The following is a 21,733-nucleotide window of genomic DNA, read 5'->3' as shown; positions in this document are numbered from 1 at the left end:
GGGTTGCCATTCTGTTCTCCAGGGGATCTGCCCGACCCAGGGACTAAACCTGGGTCTCCCACACTGCAGGTAGATTCTTCTACCATCAGAGCCACCAGGGAAGCCCCTTGGCCACTTGGATGGGGTAACTCAAGCTTCCTCCAGCATGAATTTCTACCCAGGAGATAAATGCCCCCATCTGGGGCCCCTGCGCTGTCCTCACCTTCAGGACCGTGTGCCCAGGCCTGCACCCGGCCAGACCCCGGGCACACAGGACTCCTGCAGAGGCCTGAGTCCCCACCCCAGCTGCCCACACTTTGGGCTGCATGACCAGGGGAAGGTGGGTTTCAATTTGGTGGAGGCCTCTCCCCAGGAGGCTGGGTGCCAAGCAAGACAGGTCCTGTCCACATCCCTGCTGTCAGTGCCCGGGCTGAGGAGGCACTGAGGGCTGACAGGCTGGCGTTGCCAGGGCAGGGCCAGCACCTGGCGTTCCTGAGTGTGTGTCAGTGTTACCAGGTGCCCGAGCGGCGTGTCACACTGCGCTGAGACTGCATCCAGCAGACCAGGGGTCTGAGAGTGGGAGTGATGCGCAGTTGTCTCCCTGTGTGCACGCACGTGTGCATGGGTGGAGGTCAAGCCCACCCAGGCTATGCACACATCTGGGAGAAGAGACCGTGAATTTGGCCTCACCCCCCACCCCCCAATTCAGGTGACTCAGGCTGGGTGAAGGTGAGGGCTCTGGCTATATTGGGATTAGTCAGGGTGGGTGGGCCTAGATCCTGGTTGGTCAGAGCTGGAATTAGGGCTGGGGTTAAGGCCACGGCTGGGACAAGTCATGGTTTGAGGGGTACATCAAAGTGGTGATGGGGTCGGAGTTCACAGACTGGAGTCATGGCAAAGGGACCCAACTGAGAGTGGGCCAGAGCTGGGCTGGGCTTTGGGGGCTGGTGGTAGCTGAGCCTGGGGGCGGTCAGGGACACTCTCCTGTCCCTGTGACTTGTGACACTTGAGCAGTGGCCCCAGGTAGGATTCTGGTCTCTAACCTCCTGTCTTGCCTTGCTGACCCCTGGTCACACTGCCTGCAACCCCATGGGGTGACGCAGGTACCACAGCAGAACTTTCAGTCCCGATCTTTCTGGACAACTTGTCTCCCTGGCCCAGATTAAATAGAACCTTATCTCACCAGCTCAGCCCTGGGAGAAGCCCAGCCCCAGGCCTTGCCATCTCAGCAGTGCCTGCTGTAGCCAACGGGGATGGACCGCTGTCCTAAAAGACGGCACTGGACGCAGATGCCCACTCCATGTGCTATGGCGCAGCCTCCAGCACCCACTGTCCACTCCTATGCCTCACTGTGCTGTGTAGATAGAATCTTCCGGAAGCGTGAAGAGCAGGTTTACCCTGGGCAACACATGACCCTAGTGAGGAAGACACCAGGTCATGGCCTCTGGTGTCAGCTGGGGCTGCCATCTGTCTGGACTCCAGGAGACAGGGTCCCAGGGAAAGTTTCTGTCTCCTGGGCTGAGTTCTGCATTTTCCTCATCCCTATTTGGTTGTTCCTGCTGACCCAGCTCCCTCCTCACACCCTCAGTCTTTGGTGGGCCCAGTGGGGAAGCACAGAGGGGTCAGAGGGAGAGGGGAACCAGGGGGGCATCAGCTGGGCCCTGGCCTCTGCTATGATAACAGCTCAGCTAGGATCATGAAAGGCCCCTTCTCACTGAAACGAAACTAAATCTACCCAACCTGACAATCCCCTGAACTTGCTCTTGTCCCAGCCCAGCCATGGGTGACCGTATGAGGATCCACTCACCTGCCAGCTCCCGGTACCCCCACCACTCTGTCAGGCCCCCTCCTCTTCTTCTCACCCTACCCCTCTGCCAGAGTTCTAGACCTCTGAGCCCACAACTGCCCCCCAGGAGCCCCTCCATAAGGACCTAGGGCTGCCACCCTACCTAAAGTGGCTCTCTGTCCACAGACCTTCATCGTCCTGAACAAAGGCAAGACCATCTTCCGGTTCAGCGCCACCAACGCCTTGCATGTCCTCAGCCCCTTCCACCCCATCCGGAGAGCGGCTGTGAAGATCTTGGTGCATTCATATCCTTTGCGATTGATCCCTGCTGGGTGGGCCCCACCCGGGGGAAGAGGGTGGACAGGGCATTTAGGACTAAGGGCGATGCTGATTCCTGGTCGGTCCTCAAACAAGCAAGCACACAGTCGTCACCTGGGAGCCGGCTGGACATCAGTCTCTCAGACCCCACCCCAAGACCTGCCGATTCGGCATCTGCATTTTAACAAGATCCTGGGGGTTAGTGGACACATGAAGGCTTGGGAGATTCAGCTGATTCTTCAGGAGAGAAGCGTCCTAGAAGCTGAGCTACCAAGGAAAGCATAAGAAATGAGGCCGGTCAGTGTCCCCTGATTCTGGTCTTGGCTCCCCATGTCCCCTTCGCATTGCAGCGCCCCCCACCCTGCCATGCCCTGCACCTCCCCACCCACTGGCAGGGACCTCCGGCAGGTCACCAGGGCTCAGCCAAGGAGAAACTGCTTCCCAATCAGGAAGCCTCTGGTTTAGTCATACGTGGGCCTCTTTCGAGGGAGGCAACACTTGCTTTTTGATTAGGTGTTGACAAAACGTTTGCAGTTTCAGAGTATCTCAAAGAACTCTGGTTAGCATTAAATTATGTAAACCACAGCCTGAAAAAGCTTCAGGCTGTGGAGGAGACCGATGGGTGGGCTGTGGTGTGATGAGGGATGGGTACTGGTCTTTGGGTCCTAGAAGGATCCCATTCAGACCGAGCATGGAACAGGGAAATGGCTGTTCTTTGGATTTCAGAAAAGGGACCCCATATGCAGAGCCTCTTGGGGAGGGCGGGTGTCTGGCCATGGAGTCAGAGGTGCCTGTGTTTCAGCGTGAGGGCCTGCGCAGCTTTGCTTCAGCTGCAGCTGGCTTGGCTGTTAATTGATCAACACTGCTGGGCTCAGCAGTGTGATTAGTTGTGGGGTTGGCAGGTTGGGCCCAAGGGAGCTCCCTAAAGTCTCCTCTCTGTTCGCCTTCTGGTTGGAAGGCCAAGGCCTGTGGTCAGGGCAGGAGGCTTGGTGAAAATGGCTGTCCAGTGAGGAACTGAGTAACCGAATGCTGACCACTCAGGGGGCCTTTCCTATCCAGGCAGAGATGAGAGGTGCCCATTCCTGGCTCCATGGTCTGCCCACCTGTGACCCAGCACTGATCCCAAACCCGGGGCCACTCAGAGGGCCTTAGGGCCCATTCCTTTTCTGCATGCTGATGCTCTCTGGCCCCCTCCAGCTTGCTCTGGCCTGTCTCCTGGGGATCCTGAGACGTGTACATCCAGGGAACACCGCTCCCCCCTATTTAGGCCATAACTGTGGCATCAGCAGGGTGGTCTCCAGGGTGGGCAGACACTGTGGGGAGGGACTGTGTTCATGGAGCAGCTTACTATTCACAGCTGCATCCTACTTTGTGAGGCATGGGTGGTTCTGGATTTAATTTTGAGCCATTCCCAAGCTCCCTGTAGGTGCTACACACTTTGCCTGGCACTCTGGGGTGCTTATCAAACTGGATAAGTCCCTGTCCTTGCCCCCTTGGGAATTTTACAGCACCCCACCCCCCTGCCCAAGAGTGATTAGACAGCCACATGAGGAGTTGTCATTTTGCTGGCGTGTGGGCATAGCCTGGTGAGAGCAGTGCAGTAGGAGGAAAGGCCAGCCTTCTTCTTGCTCTGAGCCTCTCTCCGGACTCAATGCGAGGGCGTGGCCTCACTGAAAGTACGCTCTGGCTCCCACCTGGGGCTTCTCCTCCAGGTATCTAACCAACCAGCTCTGTTTAGCAGTCAGCTCAGCCCCTGGGGATGCACCTGCAGCCCCGGGGTTCCTGCAAGGCTGGGCCACGGGGCGGCTGAGGCCAGGGAGGCAGGTGGGCCAGGGGGAGCAGGGCCAACAGAGTCCCCAGCCTGGCCAGAGGGTCCACCAAAAGTGGTGGATCTCAGGCTCTGAGGAGCTGGTTCTGCCTCGCAGGACCGGCCCTGAGGACCCTGATGTGGACCTTGTCTCCCAGGGCAGCTGCCCCAGGGAGAGGCTCAGCGTCTGGGAGGCCCTGCGCTGGGCTCTTGATGGCTCTGGGAGGCTCCTTGATGCTCCGCTACCCGGGGATGGAAGAGCACGGCGGGCCTCCCACAGCGCCCCCTAGCGGGCTCGGGAGGCACTGAGGGAGAGGAGGGGCCTGGATTGTGCGGTTGGGGACAGCCCTTCTGTGTCCTTGGGTCTTGCCCTCAAAGTGGGGTATGCTGATCAGCAGCAGCAGCATCACAAGGATCTTACAGGAACTGCTGAATCTCGGGTCCAGAACCTGTGTTTTAGGAAAGTCTCCGTGATTGGTAGCTTCCCTGGTGGCTCACTGGTAAAGAATCCGCCAGCCAGTGCAGAAGATGTGGGTTCAATCCCTGGATCAGGAAGATCTCCTGGAGAGGGAAGTGGCAATCCACTTCCAGTAATCTTGCTTGGGAAAGCCGTGGACGGAGGAGCCTGGCGGGCTACAGTCCATGGGGTTGCAAAGGGTCAGGCACGACAGCGATAAACAACGACTATGATTTGTGCACTCACTGCTCGAAGGCAGTCACTTCTAAATGTCAGTCTGAGTGGCACCAGGGAAGTTTGCTAAAAATGAAGACTCCTAGCCCCTTCCAGACCAGAACCACCAGTGTGAGGCCTCAAATCTACAAGTTCTTCATGCATTTTTCAATCAAGATAAAATTCACATACCATAAAATTTACCATTTAAAGTGTACAGTTCAGTACACTTATATTCAGTACAGTATATTCATAAGGCTGTGCAACCATTACCAGTCTCTAATTCCAAAACATTTTTATCACGAAGAAGGAGTCCCATGCCAATCAGCAGTCACCATGCATTTCTAAAGCATACAGATTTCAAGTCTTGAATTACAAAAGTTTCCTCTCTCTCTCTCTCTCTGTGTATAGATAGATAGATAGATAGATAGAGATATATGACTATATATAGATAGGCTTCCCTGGTAGCTCAGCTGGTAAAGAATCCACCTGCAATGCCAAAGACCCTGATTCTATTCCTGGGTGGGGAAGATACCCTAGAGAAGGGATAAGCTACCCACTCCAGTATTCTTGAGCTTCCCTGGTGACTCAGATGGTTAAGAATCCACCTACAATGCGGGACCTGGGTTCAGTCCCTGAGTTGGGAAGATCCCCTGGAGGAGGGCATGGCAACCCACTCCAGTATTCTTGGCTGGAGAATCCCCAAGGACAGAGGAGCCTGGTGGGCTACAGTCCATGGGGTCACAAAGAGTCGGACATGACTGAGTGACTAAGAGTAACACAGAATATACATATGTATACACACACGTGCCCCGGCTTCCCTGGTGGCTCAGCAGTAAAGAATCCGCCTGCAGTGCAAGAGACACGGGAGATGTGGGATCGATCCCTGGGTTGGGAAGATCCCCTGGAGAAGGAAATGGCAACCCACTCCAGTATTCTTGGCTGGAGAATCGTCATGGACAGAGGAACCTGGTGGGCTACGTCCATAGGGTAACAGAGAGTCAGACAGGACTGAAGTGATTGAGCACACACACACATTTTGTGTGGTATAAAACATATAAAATTGACCATCTTAACCATTTTTAAGTGTCCAGAACAGTCATGCTAACATCGCTGTGCCACAGATCTTTAGTAACTTTTTCATGTTGCAAAACTGAAGCTAATTGTCTGCTTACATTTCTGCTGCTGCTGCTGCTGCTGCTAGGTCGCTTCAGTCGTGTCCGACTCTGTGCGACCCCATAGACGGCAGCCCACCAGGCTCCGCCATCCCTGGGATTCTCCAGGCAAGAACACTGGAGTGGGTTGCCATTTCCTTCTCCAATGCATGAAAGTAAAAAGTGAAAGTGAAGTCGCTCAGTCGTGTCCGACCCTCAGCGACCCCATGGACTGCAGCCTACCAGGCTCCTCCGTCCATGGGATTTTCCAGGCAAGAGTACTGGAGTGGGGTGCCGTCACCTTCTCTGGCTTACATTTCTACAGATATTCAAACATCTCATCCCCCAATGTGCAAAGTTTTGTGCCAGGCCCTTTGGAAAGGGCAGTAGGAACAAAGACTGACTTGAAAGCGGGCAGGAACACAGGCCCTGCTCTCCAGAAAGAAATTCCTCTCACTTGTGACAATCCAGGCATTCCCAGGGACCGGCTCACAAGCACACGATAACACTGTTCAGCTTTGCTCTGGGCTCCATGCTCGCGGTGCGTCCCTGGGAAGTTGCCTAAAAAGTAAATATGTGCATGGAGAACTTTTTTTCCCGATGTATTTTTGTTATAATCCTGCAGAATGTGTTCCTGCCAGGATTAAATAAAAGAAACCAACAGAACTCCAAATTCCACTGCAGTCACATTCAGAGACGCTGCACATTCATGGCGAGCAGCATTTTGCCTTCCTGGGTGCACAGGATCTGTTCACAAAATCCTCCCACGTTCTTCTAGATTCAAATGGGCAATCAAACCGTGTGTGTGTGTGTGTGTGTGTGTGTGTGGTGTGTGTGTTCATTTAATAGAACAAATATATGAAAATACGCTGACTGTTAATTCCCTTCTCATTGGGAGTTTTTTGACTCCTTAGCATCTGAAGACAGGCAGCCCCAGTTTCAGGCATTCCCCACAACCCAGGCTGGCAGTCCTTGCTGGCATTTTAATTACGAGGCTGGGAGTGGGTGTTTAGGGACAATGACATGACAGGATTGAAGATGTTCGGCTCGGCTCAGCCCTGGAGAGCTGACCCCTGCCGCTGCCCACGCACGAAACCCACCCAGTCGTCGGCCTGCAGCCACCAGGCAGCGCAAACAGGTGCGCTCCGGCCGGGAGCGCGCCTGGCTTCTCTCTCTGGTATTGGCTGTGTGGTGGCTCCATGGGAACTCAGGGATGCTTGGGCAGAGTCACGTGGATGAGAGGCTCAGTCTATGTAGGAAAAGGTCACACGCTCATACACCTACCCAACAACGACTGAGAGTAACGGCAGGGCCGTCCTCAAGAACTGGAGAGCCAGGCAGGGTTTTGAGCAGTCAAGTGGCAGAGACTGGAGTCTCGGCAACTCATGCTAGGGCATTGCTGCGTCTGGAGAAGCCAAAATTCATTCAGATGGCGCCTTTCCTTTCCCCTGTGCAGCGCAGGCCATGGCTGGCAGGGCTCAGAAGGGCTGTCCGCTCTGGCTCTTCCCTAAGTCTTGATGTCAGACTGCAGTTCACCTCTGTCTGTGTCCAGCCGAGTCCTCTGGTCCAAGGCAGCCTGTCCGCAATGCTGCTGTCTGCCAAGCAGCCTTTTCTCCACACTGATGAGAGCCGTGAGTGCTGTGACCACAGCGGGGAGAGGCTCGGCTCCTCAGACAGGCGTCTCTCTAGTCCTGAGCTTCCCCAGGACCAGCTGGGCTGTTTGCTGGAGGAACCCTAACCAGCCTGCAGAGCCTATGTGAATGCCTCCTCCAGGAAGCCTTCCTGCCCAGCCTCACTGGAGACAAGTCTGATTTCTCATTATCTCCTTTCTTGGAGCAGTTCAATGGCTTGGAGGTCTCCCTGTCCCCCACACAGAGCCACGCCTATGTTCTCACATGAGATGGGTTCTTAAAAATGACAAATAATTCAGTTCATCTTCCTGGGTGGCTGTCTGCACACACTTTACAGAGCTCTCCACCCCATGGTTTTCAGCGTGCCTGTGGGTGTCAGAGTCCAAGTGTGGGATGGCACTCCCACTTGGTGACTGAGGGCCTGAAACAATGTGATTCCCACAGGCCCTTCAGTTTGGAGGTGAGGGAAGGGACCAGGGGACTTTGCTGTCATTGTGTAGAGATGGTGAGGCCGCAGCGGAGTTCAGAGTGGAGCCTGCATAAGGACGGCCAGGTCTCAGATCTGGGCTCTGCTATTGACCAGGGTTGGACCCACAGTCATTTTCTGCAGCTGCTACAACAAATTACCAGAGGCTTAGCAGCTTGAAACAATGCAGACTTGTCATCTTCTGGTTCTGGAGGTCAGAAGTCCAAAAAAGATCTCACTGGGCTAAAAACAAGGTATCCGCAGGGCCGAAGTTCTTTCTGGAGGTTCTCAGAGAGAATCTGTTTTCTAGGTTTTTCTGTTTTCCAGGGGCTGCGGAAAATCCTCGGCTCTGGCCTCCTTCCATTTCCAAAGTCAGCAACAGCTGGTGGAGTCTTTCTCGCGAACATCATGCTGACGCCTGATGGTCCTCTTTTATAAGGACCCTGTGATGACATTGGACCCACCCAGATAATCCAGGATAATCACCCGATCCTTAATTTAATCACATCTGCAAAGTCCCCTTTGCCATCTACATGAACGGTTATCGTTTCCAGGGATTAGGACGTGATTGTCTTTGCTGGGGGGCATTTTTCTACCTACTAGAGTATCCTTCAAGGTAACCTCTTTGTGCCTCAGTCTCCTCATCTCTAGAAGGGAGAAGAAGTCTCCACCTCCTGCATTCTTGGGAGGAGAGAAATAGTCAATGGGTGCAGACAGCAGAGCCTGGCACCTAGGAAGGGCTCAATAAATACTTGCGGTTAGCATCATTACTTTCATATTTCAGGAGTCATCTGATCCTCAGTAGACAGTTAAGCAATGTACCTTTGGGGATGAATAAAGGCTGGTTAAGGGGGCTTGTTAACTCCCTGCCCAGTGAGGAAAGCCTTGGCAGGGAGCCGGGGTGTGAGGAATGTGTGTGTGTGTGTGTGTGTGTGTGTAGGGGAGAAGGGCTATTGAGATGGTTATATAATCTGCCCTTGAATGCTGGAGAAGGAGCTAGGCCCAGTGGTGGAGACCTTCCCTCAGGCAGAGGGAGGGACAGATACCAAGCTGAGGGAAGGACCCCAGTGTCTGGGAGGTGCCCCCTAGCTCTGGGGAGAAATCAAGGCTCCTTGCAGTCCTGGCCTCTGAGCTGAGCTACCAGCTTTCCAGTAGTCATATGACTTTCCAGTGGTCATGTATGGATGTGAGAGTTGGACTATAAAGAAAGCTGAGCGCCAAAGAATTGATGCTTTTGAACTGTGGTATTGAAGAAGACTCTTGAGAGTCCCTTGGACTGCAAAGAGATCCAACCAGTCAATCCTAAAGGAAGTCAGTCCAGAATATTCATTGGAAGGACTGATGCTGAAGCTGAAACTCCAGTACTTTGGCCACCTGATGTGAAGAACTGACTCACTGGAAAAGACCCTGATGCTGGGAAAGATTGAGGGCAGGAGGAGAAGGGGATGACAGAGGATGAGATGGTTGGATGGCATCACCAACTCAATGGACATGAGTTTGAGCAAGCTCCGGGAGTTGGTGATGGACAAGGAAGCCTGATGTTCTACAGTCCATGGGGTCGCAAAGAATCGGACACAACTGAGTAACTGAACTGAACTGAACCCTGTTTTAACTAGGGGTGAGGGTCCCCAAATCTGACCCCTGTCATCTCAGATGAGAAATTGGAGAATTCTCTATAAAGCTGCAGGCTGGATCTAACATGCTATCGCCTGATTCCCTGGATTCTCTCCAAGAAGCACTGGAGGTGTGGAAGACATCCCACCTCTCTCCCCCGCTGGGCCAGCCCTCTTCCAGAAATCAAAACCCTAGCTCAGCCCCCTCTCCAGTCTGACTGCACTGGACTCCGCGTTGGGCCTGAGGTTGGGCAGGCCATGGGAAAGGGTGGAACTGTGATGGGGAGGGAAAAGGCAGGCCCCCAGAGTTCAGTTACTGCAGCACCTGGGGCGTCCATGTGAATCACCCTGCGGGACGATGCCATGGCAAGATGGTGACCGTGGGAGCAGCTGCAGGGGCGGGAAGACGTTTCTTCAGTCAGACTCGGGGGAGGATTCCTGAGGGCAGCAGAGTGTCCTTGTTCTGGGCCGGGACCCTCGGGTGTCCCCACCCACAGGAGGCCCAGGGTCTGGCCTTTGTTCCTCTGCAGTCCTGGTAGAGGTGAGAGAGGCCATGGCGGTCAGGCAGAGCTTCATCCAGTCTGAGGCAGCGTCTGGGACTTGGAGCCAAGGAGTCAGGGATCAGACAAGGCCTGGAGCAGTTCGGTTCGAGGCCAAGTGCCCAAGGATGCCCAAGACACAGTCGTGGCATTTAAAGAGCTCCCCTTCTGGTGGGAACAGAGGAAAGCTGTCATTCAGGGAGGCAGACATGCTAACAGAGGGGTGCCCGGTGCCCTGGGGATGCAATAAGCAAGGAGTCAGGGCAGACCGCCCTGAGGAGGAGCTCCTTGAAGGAGAGAAGCAGGGTACCAGGTGGAGCAGAGGCCAAGAGAGAAAAGCCTGTGCAAAAGAAGCAACAGCCAGAGAAGCCGTCTCCTGCTTCCCCCCAGGACAGTGTGTCCTGACAAGGCATATAGGTTTTGGCAGAAGTCCTGATTCAAAGGTCAGCCTGGGCCACTCCCATAGAAGTGGAGGAGGGCACTCAGAGCCCTGCCATCGTGGCTTCCCTCCCCCCAAAACAGTGGCCTCCGAGCAGCCGTTTATAAAGGTAAAAACCTCTGAGGTCTGGGAGGTTCCTTCCATCCATCCCTCTGGGATGGGCCCTACAAGGGACTCTGCTAATAGCTCAAATTCAAGGGTCTGGTCCCTGTCAGAGGCTGTGGAGCAGGGCAGGTGTCCAGCCTCAGAGGGGAGGGATTGGCAAGGACTGGGCAGAGCCCCGGTGTGTCTCCTGGGAGCCCTCGTCTCGTCGACCTGGCAGCCTTGGCCTGGTGGGGTGGGGCCCGGGGGCGGGCCCGCTGGTGGTGGCGGCAGGTCGGCCCCTGCAGGGATCTTCCTTGACACTGCGCCACGCTCTTCAACATGCTCATCATGTGTACCATCCTGACCAACTGCGTGTTCATGGCCCAGCACGACCCTCCGCCCTGGACCAAATATGTCGAGTGAGTATCCCCAGGGCCTCTCCAGCAGGCCCTGCCCCCTTTGCCTTTCCCTTTCGAGACTCCTGGCCTCAAGGTCACCTGAGCAGAGGCCCACGACTCACCCACCTGGGGCGCCCTTGGCCCAGCCCTTCCCTCTCTTGCTGCTTCCAGTCCTGCCAAATTTGTGCTTTGATTTGTGTCCTCAGGAGAGGAAGCTCTCTGCGTTGGCAAAAGGAGGGCTTTCTCCCTGACCCACCCGATGGTTTTGGAGAATGCACAGAGGCAATACTAACTAATAATTGAATGAACACTTAGTGCAAGCCAGGCACTGTCCTAGAACTGGAAGCATCATGTCCCGTAACCCTCACGACAACCCAGTAGGGCAGGTACAGCCGCTGGGCCCGTTTGACAGATGAGAGAGAACTGGAGAAGTAACCCCTTCAAACTGTGCAGCTAGGGGGAGTGGGCACCACGAAAAGGCCCCCGGCTCTCCCTAGCTCAGCACCACACGCTGCTGCCTCTTTTCCCTAAGTCCTACTTCCTATAACCAGTTTTAGAAAGCTGCCTGGTTCTTCCTTCCCAGATGAAAGTACCTGCCTGATGGGCTCTAAGAGGACCCAACACCCCTGGTGCATTTGGCTCTTGTTTTCAGGGGACCACCAAAAGGCTGGGGAAGCCTCTCTTCCCTAGGCGGCTTGCCTTGTTCACACAGGGCCCAGCAGCATCACTGACGCTGTGCTCCGCATCCAGCTGCTAAGACCCAGGGACCAGCAGGGCCGTGGCCCTTTCCTCGTGGGGCCCTGTGGGCCGCAGCCCCGGCATCCGAGCCTTTGGGGTTGCTCCACTGGCCCCGAGCTCGGAGAACAGCCGTCTTCTAGTCCCAGGTGTTAGAACATCAACCCGCTTTCAAAGCCCAAGGCAGACCCCTGTTCCCACCTACCCGCAAGTGGTTGACGATAGACCAGGCTGTCCACTGAGAATCCACAAACAGAAGCGCGGGGCCATGGCTCTGAGTGTCCTGACAGCCCGACAGTGGCCACAGTGGGTACCTCAACCCCCAGGGCTGCGGTGAGGAGACAGGTGAAGGGTCTTCTTACATCAAGACAACTGAGAGAAGATAGAGAGTTCACACGGGAACGTGGGAGGCCTGTGCACGATGCTGAGTAAACAGGATGATGCATTAGCCGACCAGGTTTTTGGAACAAAGCTCCAACTCCCAACTCCAGCTCTGCCCGGGGGGCTTTGCAGAGAGCCTGGTCTGAGGGCCCTCGCCGAGGGGGAAAGATGCACAGGGCTCATGCCAACCTGGCCTGCAGGCTTCACCCTCCCGCTGATCTCTCCTCCCCAGGTACACCTTCACTGCCATCTACACCTTTGAGTCTCTGGTCAAGATTCTGGCTCGAGGCTTCTGCCTGCACGCGTTCACCTTCCTTCGGGACCCGTGGAACTGGCTGGACTTCAGCGTGATCATCATGGCGTAAGTACCTTGTCGCTGCACTTTCTGGGAGAGGCCACACTGAGGGGCGTGGGCGCCATGGAGGCCCTTGGCTCATCCTGGTGGGGAGAGACGGGCTCAGGGTAGCTCAGGCTTCCTTCGGGCTCGGGGCCACTGGCTCATCTGTGGCTCCGTGGCAGCCTTGTGCTCAAGGGGTTTCATTAAGATTCAGGTTTCGCATCCTCTGTGCTTTCCGTCAAGGGAAACCAGTGTTACAACCTGAAATCTCTGGACCACTATGAAAAGTGACCTGGATTCCAAGGTGACTTAAACTGCAGAAGAGAGATCAAAGGAGCCCAAAGAAGTGGCCAGACATCCCCAGGAGCTCCTGCCAGGCACCCTGGCATGGCTTCAATCTCCATTCACAGACCCCACGTCTGGCACATTGCGAGACCCCTAAGTCACCGATATGATCCACTAGGTCCTCACACCAGCCAGAGAGGTAGACGGGATTGGGGTTCCTTATCTCCAGTTTACAGATGAGCAGTCTGACGCCAGGGACGCAGTGAGCAAATGCGACCCTGGGCCTGCTGCTCCACCAGCTGAAGCCGCACTTCCTTGCCTGGGAGGAGACCTCTTGCTGAGGGGCTGGATTGAGGCATGCCGCTCTGGATAGCTCAGACAACGGAGGCTGGGTTCTGGCAGGGTGGAGGGATCAGGGCAGGCCTCTCATGCAGGAGTCGTGATCAGGGGCTTAGCCATCAAACCCATTCCGAAAGACTGATGTGTGTGGAGAACCCAGTGGGTGCAGGGCTGGGCGCTGCACCTTGGCAACAGCAGAGCCGGTGAGGGTTATACTCCCTGCCCTTTCGAGCCTCGCCTTCCCCACTGGTGAAGGGGTGGTGTTGAGCTGGGTGTTATCCAACATGCAGTTCCGCTGCTGCTTTCTAGGTTTCTCAGATTGACTAAATCGGCCTGTTCATGACGAAGTCTTTATTGGCCCTTGGATGTGAGTGGCTCTGAGCTCAGCCATGCAGTGGAGGAGAGAGGGAAAGAGAGAGGCTGGACCTTGATGGTGGGGTGCTCTCTGTCTTCCGGTCAGAACAGGCAGCAGAGCCCCCGTTTCTAGGCACGCTACTGGTCAGCTGACTCCAGCCCACCCTTTTATAGCTGGGGAAACCGAGGCTCGGAGAGGGGCCATCAGTCGCCCGGAATCCAGTATCGATTTAGGCCTAGACAGAGCTGAGCAAACAAGGGCAAGAGTCCTGGGCTGTGGGAGACAGACTTCAACCCTACAGGCTGAGAAAAGAGCCTGTGATGAGAGCTGATGGGGGTTAAAAGCAGGGAGGGACGCACTCTGCTTTACCTTTGAGGAGGTGGCCCTGGCTGCTCTGTGGGTGCGACTCTGGGGAAGGATAAGCACAGAGGCTGTATTGGGGGCCAGGAGAGAGAGGGTGGCGGCTGGGACCAGGGTCCCAGTGGAGAAGGTGTGAGATATGCTCAGATCCTGAGGGTGTTTGAAAGTAGGGCTGACAGGAGGCCTCGAGGCAGCTCTTGGCTTCAGCAGCTGGGTGGCCGGTGTGACCATGTGTCGGCCTGGAGAACGCAGGGAGGAGAAGACTCGAATATCCGGTCTGGAATATATTAGGTCTGAAAGCATCCAGGGTGAGATACCGAGTCAGCAACTGGATCTTCCAGCCTGGAGTTCAGGAAAGAGGTCCACTCGGAGGTATAAATTTAGAAGCCATCGGGATATGGATGGTATTTAAAACCAGGAGACCAGATGAGATCATCTGGGAGAGTCGCCAGGGATGGGAAGCCGCCTGGGGACTGTACCCTGGGACGCTCCGACATCCTGAAGTCAGGAAGAAGGAGGATGGAGCAAAGAGACTGGAAGGAACCCCTGGGGAAGGCTGAGGAAAACCAGGAGAGAGCAGTGTCCTGAAAGCCAGCGAGGGGACATGACTCGAAAGGAACCACAAGGAGGCTCGTGAGAACCGACATGCACTGTTGGAGTCGACAACGTAAAAAGGGCAGATGACCTTGACCTTGACAAGACGGGGGACACGCAGCTGATTAGAGGGGGCTCGAGGCGGGGTGGGAGGAGAGTGGAGCAGGGCAAGTGTACCCATGTGGTCTGTGGGGTTTACTCTAAAAGAGGACCCAAGGTAGGATGGTGATCAGAGGGGAGGATGGGTGAAGGGAGAACCCTTAAAGAAGGGAGCGTCTGTGCAGGTTGATGGGAACGATCCGGGAGAGAGGGCAAGTTGGTGATGGTGGGAAGGGGCCAACTGCAGGAGCAAAGCCCTTGAGCTGGCCCTGAGGGTCAGGAATCCAGGGTCTCGGGGGAGTGTTGGCCATAAGAGCAGGGAAGACAGAATTCCCAGGGGCAGTGGGGGTGGATTGATAGATCCGATGATGAGGGAAGGAATTTCTCTTCTGATTGCTTCAGTTTTCTCTGTGGTAAGAAGCAGGGTCATCAACTGAGAACACAGAGCTGGGAGGCAAGTCCAAGGTGTGAGAAGGGAGGTAGCGTTCTCTGTGTCTGAGCCACGACTGATGAGAGTGGAGTAGGATCCCCAGGCCCAGGCTCTCAGGTGCCCTGCGGGAGGTGGGCGGTGATCCACAGACCCCTGAGGGCCTGAAGTCACAGGAGGAGGATACCGCGTCTGCCTGAGCCTTCCCTACCTTCCTATCCTGGAGCCTGAGCAGAGAACTGGGTTATGGCAACAACACGCCCAGAACCCTGGGCCCCTTGTCTGATGTCAGGAGCCAGGCTTTGCCTTGTCTTCAGCCTGTGGCTCTGGGCGGTGCTCCGAGTCCTCTCCATCTAGCTCTTAGGAAGTCCTCCTGCCTGTCTCGTGAGAGGATCCAGGTCAGCGCCCACCCCCTCCACAGAACCCCAAGGGAAACTACTCCCTTCGTTCAGAATCGCAGAGCAGGAGTGCCTTGCTCACCAAGGCCTCCTGCCCTCATTCTACACTGACCCTGGGCTGAAAAAGCAGAGCGAACCTCCACGGCGACCAGACAATTTCCACGTTTCTGAATGTCTCACAAGAAATGGCCTGCTCACTTCCCCTGGGGCTGCCCGGGCCCATTGGAATGCTGGATTTGCTCTCTGGGCTAGACTGGCCCAGCACTTCGATTGACGGTGCTCCTGCTTTGCAAAAACAGTGAATTACTGCCGTGGTGATGCAGTGAAAAGCATTCTGCTAGAACCAAAGCGATTCAGTAATGTGGGCTCCTAGAATAATCAGAGTGGCAGGAAAGCTCTGTTCAGTGACATTCCCCCGCCTCCCCTCCGTTTTAATGATGGAGAAACTGAGGCTCAAAGAGAGCCTACCCCTTGCCTCAAATTGTAGGATGAATCAGCAGCAACACAGGGACTCAAACCAGGTCTCCTAACTTGTAACCTTGAGAAGCACCCCAATCTGATGTTTCTGACTTAGGCTTGCACCTGATCCCCAGTCCCACCCACTTTAGAGTGGAGGGTCAGAGGAGGGTGCCAGGAAGCCTGTCAGGCTCCACTTGCAACCCTCCAGCCGGAGCTCTTCCTGTGGCCCCCCTTTCAGCTGGGCATTACCAGCTGCCTCCCACCTTCTGAAGTTGTTATGGAAACCAAACCTGGAAGGGAAGGCAGGGAGGGCAGAGAGGAGAGGGTGGCAATCACCGCAGCAGCTAACGTGCCGGCTGTACCTCTGCCTCGCAGCCCAGGAGGGGCCGTCTGCCTGGAATGGGAGGGCCGCCTGACCGGATGGGGGCTGAGCAGGAGCAAAGCCGGGCTCTGCCCTCCTCGTGGCTCCTCAGCTTCCAAAAGCGTCTCGCACTGGGGCTGGTGTGATGGGGTAGAACTCTCACCCACCACCGTCTGCTCTTTCTGTGTCAGGGCCCGTGATCCCACCCCAGCTGTCTGCCCCTGCCCTGAGGCTCGGCCCCCGCAGAAAGAGTGGAATGGCTCGATGGAGCATCTGGGCAGCACAGATCTCTGCTCCCCCCTGCTCTGGGGCACTGTTGAAGCTGCCCCTTTGCTAGATATAGGGTCTCTCCTGCCTTGCCGTACTCCAGGGCCCCAGGAGAGGCTTTGGTGAGGGTCTAGGGCCCCGAGATGGGAAGTAGTCAGGCACCAGGTTCTGGGTCGAGTAAAAGAGGCAGTAGCCCCCCGTGTCACAGACGTGCTCACAGACATACCTTGCCCTCACCCTGCCCTGCACCCTGCCTTCCAGGCTTCTTCCTCCTCAGTATTTTGGCTGCTGGCCCCGCCCCATTCTCAGCCACGCCGCTGGCCTTGAAGGCTATGGGGAGCACACCCCTTGGGGTCCTGGCTTCCCTGTGCCCAGCAGGTGCTGACCAGAGGGCAAGCGCTGCTGCTGCTAGGGACCCTTAGGGGGTGGGGAGGCAGGGTCTACACTGGGACAGGCACAGACTGGCTAAATCCAAGCAGGACATGGGCAGGGCTTCCCTGGAGACCCGAGGGGACAGGCAGGGTCTGGAAGGGACAAGAGACTGAAGTAGTTGGCTCCCTCTCTGGCACAGCTCTCTGCCCATTCCCTATACCCAGGAGACACAGCCTTGAAGCCCGTGTCCTCAGCAAGAAAACTCAGTTCTGGGGCACACCCACTGGAGTAGCCGCAGAAAATGGACCCAGAGCCACCTGCAGGCCGGAACGGTGGCTTCCATGTAACAGCGACCTTGGCAGTGGTTCAGGTTCATCCTGACAGTCCCCTGGCCACACCTCATCAGGACAGAGTCCAAGCCTGAGAGGAGAATGTGCGACCCTCAGAGGCCTGAGGGTCAGAGCCCTCACAGAAAGTGGACTAGCCATCCAAAGTGGAGAGGGAGCTTCAACCAAATCAGCAGATGAGGTGATGCTTACCTCCCGTCGGGAGCCAGGGCTGTATCTGACTAACGCACCCAAGAAAGATTTGCAGGCTGCTGTGAGTCCAGTGGAAGAAATGGAAGCCACACCATAGAAAGGACCTGGTACAGACAGAAGGAAAGCTCTGCTGAGAATGAGTCTGCTGACTTCCCATCTCTGAAGGGATATGGAGAGTGAGGAGGGAGCAGGCTTGGTCCACAGAGCCCCATGAGGATGGAGGAGCCCTGTGAGTGGACGGACAGGAAGCTGGTGTCAGCGCTGGTCAGGCTGGACCCGACCAACCTCAGGACACTGAGTCCCTTGGCGCAGCCTGCCACGTCCCTCCCTGCAGACCCCCAGAGCTTGAAGGCACACGCAGAAGCTCTAAGCAGAGTGGAAGGGCCTGGAGGGCCACATTGACTGGCAGAGTGAGTCCATCAGCCCTGTCAACCCACCCTCGACACTCACCCAGCGTCGCTGGGCTGATGTCACTCAGACACCGGGTCGGACACACTTGGTTACACATGAGCCATCCAGAGTCCGCTGTTCTTTGTCAAACATCAGACACCTTCGGTTAAATGTCAGACACCTTGGATGTGAAACCTTTGATTAAATATCACCAGTCACTTGCCACTCTCCCAACGGCCCCGGGCACACACTATCCATCCATGCTCAGACATCCTGGTCATGGGACCCATCCACGCGTGTCCTTGTGTTCTGCTTGGGTGGGCCCAGCCCCCCAGAGACTGACACCTTCCTTCTGGGGCTATGGAATGAATCTGTTGTCCAAGTTGCGCCCATGGCCACTCAGCCCAGCTAAACACTACTCAGGCCCGAGCAGGACATATCCCCAGGAGGGCTGCTCACTTCCCGAGGTGACTCCTCCCATGGAGACCCATCGGAAGGGGACACCAAGACAGAGGTGGCCTCATGAGAGAGGGGTTGGCACATCCCTAGGACTCCACAACCTGCTTTTTTCCTCTTCTTTTGTTGGCCATTGCCCGTAGTCAAAGAGCGCACCATCTGGGCAACCTCCCATCTCGCCTTCCAAAGCATCCTCTTGGCAAGTCTTCTCCCTCTGAGTTCTCAGGTCACCGCCACCTTCTGACTTTAGGGACTCCTGAACCAGCCCGTGCACAGAGATCTGTGGTTGAAAGGAGCAAGCAGACTAACTTCAGACACCTCAGCCATGCCTCTACAGTGGTTTCTAGGGTTTCTGGGTCCCACAGGTCAGAGCTTCAAGGCATGAGCCATGACACTGCAGAAGACACAGGGCACAAATGGGGCCAGACAGCCGCTTGCTTCCTTTATCACTTTCCCCCTGGAAAATGGAGTCTCCCTCTTGGCCGTGTCCCCAGCCCCAGACCCCACCGTGTGGCCGTGCGTCGGTCTCCAGTGGCATGGAGCATGTGGCAGAGTAGCCGCCTCCTAGCGCCGTCACCAAGAGAGTTGCCTGGGAGCTTGCCCTGTGGACACTCTTACGGCATCCTCGCTGAGGTCCCCATGGCAGGAGGGATGAGAGCAGGAAAAAGACCTGGGGGAGGCCGCGGGTCAAGCCCAGCCTTTCCTGTGGGAGCGGGAGAAGAGAGAGGGCTGGTCGGGGAGGGTGGGCTGAGCTGCCGCTTTGTAATTCCCAATAACTGTGGTTTGATTCTGCAGGTATGTATCAGAAAATATAAAACTAGGCAATTTGTCGGCTCTTCGAACTTTCAGAGTCCTGAGAGCTCTAAAAACTATTTCAGTTATCCCAGGTAAGATGCCCAGCTTTGCTCCCGGATCTCAGCTGCAAGTGACTCTCTCTCTGTCTCCCCACCCCCACCCCGACGTGTGTCCCCCTGGTGTGTTGTCGCTGTCTTGTGTGTGACTCTCCCCTGTTACAGATACACCACTGAATTTGTGGACCTGGGCAATGTCTCAGCTTTACGTACCTTCCGAGTCCTCCGGGCCCTGAAAACTATATCAGTCATTTCAGGTGAAAATCAGGTTAAACGCCAAGGCTGGAGGGGTTCGCTTGGGCCTTTCCAGCCACCTGGGGGCCAAGGCGACCCTCGGGAAGGTCCCCCCGAATGTGCCTGTCCCCAGAGTACCTTTCCCAGAGCTCAGATGTGGGGGCTATCGGCAGTGGACACGGTTGTCCCTTCGGTGCCTCAAAGGGGCTCCAGACCCACCCCAGCAAAGCCCAGCACCACAGATCCCCGGGGGCCCAGAGTATACCATGGAAGGTCCTGGGTTGAACCCAAATTCTCCCCAGGACAGTGATCGCTTTCCCAGACTGAACTCAACTATCGGAAGAGGTCAAAGCTTATGTGTGTGTTGCTTCCCCTCGAAGCATCGTCCTGCGATCAGGACACTAAAAGAGCTGTTTGCAGGGAAACCACACCCAGAGCCCAGAAAGACAGCATGGGCATGGCCTTTCGCAGCTGAGCGCCCCGTTCCTGCCCTGAGCCCCCTGGGGTGATACACACACAGCTGGCACCCCGCCCCATTCTGTGATCAGAGCGTACTCTGTGGACAGGTGTCACCGGGCCTTGGCGTCTAACAGCCCTCGCTGCACGTGCGGTAGACGTTTAGCAAACCGTGCATGGTAGCCTCGGGAAGAAATTCTCCTTGACAACATGTTGGCAATTGTCCCCGGGAAAGCTGCTAAGGCCCAGGTGGCCTCTCCAGAAAGCCAGTCAACCCCATCCATCTAAGAACATTCTCTAAGACTTCTGACGATGTCAGAGCCCAGAGGCGCCTCCCAGCTTGTCCACACTCAGAACCGGAGCAGGCGCTTCTTTTGAGCAGGCAGCTGAAAACAGTTTGTATGCCACCGATCTGGAGAGACGGCAGAACCAGATGGTGGTATCCACTCCTGAATTGGAAAGCAGATGGGTCCTGGGCCCTTGGCCTGCTTTTGGCTGTTGCTGCCTCCAGGGAGCCAGGGGCCCTGGTCTGAGCTCCCTGAAGTTCGGTCTCCCCTGGCGGGGCTCATTTATCATATAAGGGGAGCCCCCACTCATGCTGACTTCACACTGAGCCTCAGAATGCTCCTTCTGGCTCTGATCCCACCATGGGCTGAGCACAGGAGCCACTTGCCCCCACACTCCCCACAAGTGGCCCAGGCATGCTAAGAGCTCATAGTGAGTGGGACAGGCTGCTCCAACTCCCACGAAGCCTCCCCCACCCCACCGTCGTAACAGGTGTCATTGGCCTTGGTACACACACATCCTCAGATACTTCGGAGTCTGTCCTGTAGGGCCCCGGGAACTTCATAGCACACACCCGGCAAAGGTAGGAAAGCACGCTGACCAGAGCCATTAAGAAAAGGCGTGCCCCAGTTTGTTTTATTAGAAAAGGGTGACAAGAAACTGTTTCTCTGCCTGGGGTTAAAGGAGAGGGAGCCCACCATTCCCAACCCGGCCCCACTGCATCTCTAAAAAGCTGCCAGACAGCAGCTCCTGAAAGTGAGCATCAGGAAAATGCTGTGGTCAGCATTATGGAAGTCTCCTTGGAGGAGCTGTCCCCTGCGCTGAGGCTTAATAGCCGTGGCTGTCTCCAGACCTCAGTCTCCTTTGCTTTAAAATGGGAAGGAATCAGAATGGTTGGTTTTCTAAGGCTCTTCAGCCAGCCTGTTAGAACTTTAGTGGAGGGAGACTTTCCCATTTGATCCGCCAGGACCCATCCCTTCCTGGGTCTTTTCAGAGAGAACCCCTGTCCCTGGTTGGAATCCTCCTGGCCAGAAGTGGACTCTCATCAATCTGAGAAGTGGTTAAAGGGATGGGTCGCCAACTGACTGTTCCCAAGAACACTGTCTCCATAGACTAGGAGGTGTTCAGAGCCTTGAACTGAGTGCTTTAGGCCAAAGATGCTGTGGAGGCAGAGTCCAGTTTGGAAATGTGGGCTGCTGCCCACTGCCGCTCACTTTGCCCCCTTCCCCGTGCCTCTTTCAGTGGGCATGGCGAGAAGCAGACGCCCACCACAGGGTCCCAGAAGCTCCGCTAGAGATGAAGCATAGTCCCGGACTACAGAGGGCTCATGAATCCCATCACCACCACCACTCCGGGCCCAGACCCCTCTGAGGTCCACTCCCTGCCCAGGCAGTTGCCAACATCTGCCAGGACGATTTCCCAGAGGACGCTGAGTGCCTCCGAGCCCCGGGCAGGCAGCAGCGTTGCTGGCACTATGGGGAGGACTTCCTCTCCCCTCTCCCGTGTTTGCCCATGGCTGCCTCCTTGTCTCTGAGTCATGGGCACTGCCACACGGGTGCTCCTAACACATTAACCGGCTGGACGATGGATGGTTGGGGCTTAATCTGAGATCTGGCCGCTTTGATGGAGGGCTAGGGAGGAGGGGTGGAGGGGGTGAGTCCCCGCTGCTGGCAGAAAAGCTCCCTCGCTGCCTGTGCTCTGCTCGAACTTGTGAACTTGCCACAGGCCCACAGCCAAGTGTCACACCAAAGGCGTCCACACGTGCTGGCTTCTGCAGGGAACGGGCCGTGCAACTAACACATCAGGCCTTTCAGCTTTGGGGAGCAGGGTGGACGGGGACAAGTCCCCAGGGCGCAGGGCATAGGAGGA

General features: G+C 56.0%; 1 protein-coding gene across 1 annotated transcript in view; it reads left to right on the top strand.

Annotated features, from left to right (window-relative positions):
- SCN5A (sodium voltage-gated channel alpha subunit 5) overlaps nucleotides 1-21,733 on the top strand; it is an 88,213-nt gene that overhangs the window by 999 nt on the left and 65,481 nt on the right. Inside the window, exons 2-5 of the mRNA XM_055557404.1 lie at nucleotides 1,952-2,070; nucleotides 10,816-10,905; nucleotides 12,233-12,361; nucleotides 19,055-19,146. Coding sequence (XP_055413379.1) covers nucleotides 1,952-2,070; nucleotides 10,816-10,905; nucleotides 12,233-12,361; nucleotides 19,055-19,146 — 430 coding nt within the window. The remainder of the gene's footprint in view (nucleotides 1-1,951; nucleotides 2,071-10,815; nucleotides 10,906-12,232; nucleotides 12,362-19,054; nucleotides 19,147-21,733) is intronic.

This window comes from Bubalus kerabau, chromosome 20 (assembly GCF_029407905.1).
Source record: "Bubalus kerabau isolate K-KA32 ecotype Philippines breed swamp buffalo chromosome 20, PCC_UOA_SB_1v2, whole genome shotgun sequence".
NCBI lineage: Eukaryota > Metazoa > Chordata > Mammalia > Artiodactyla > Bovidae > Bubalus > Bubalus kerabau.
The sequence above is the reverse complement of the archived record's forward strand: the minus strand, read 5'-3'. Positions and strand labels throughout refer to the sequence as shown.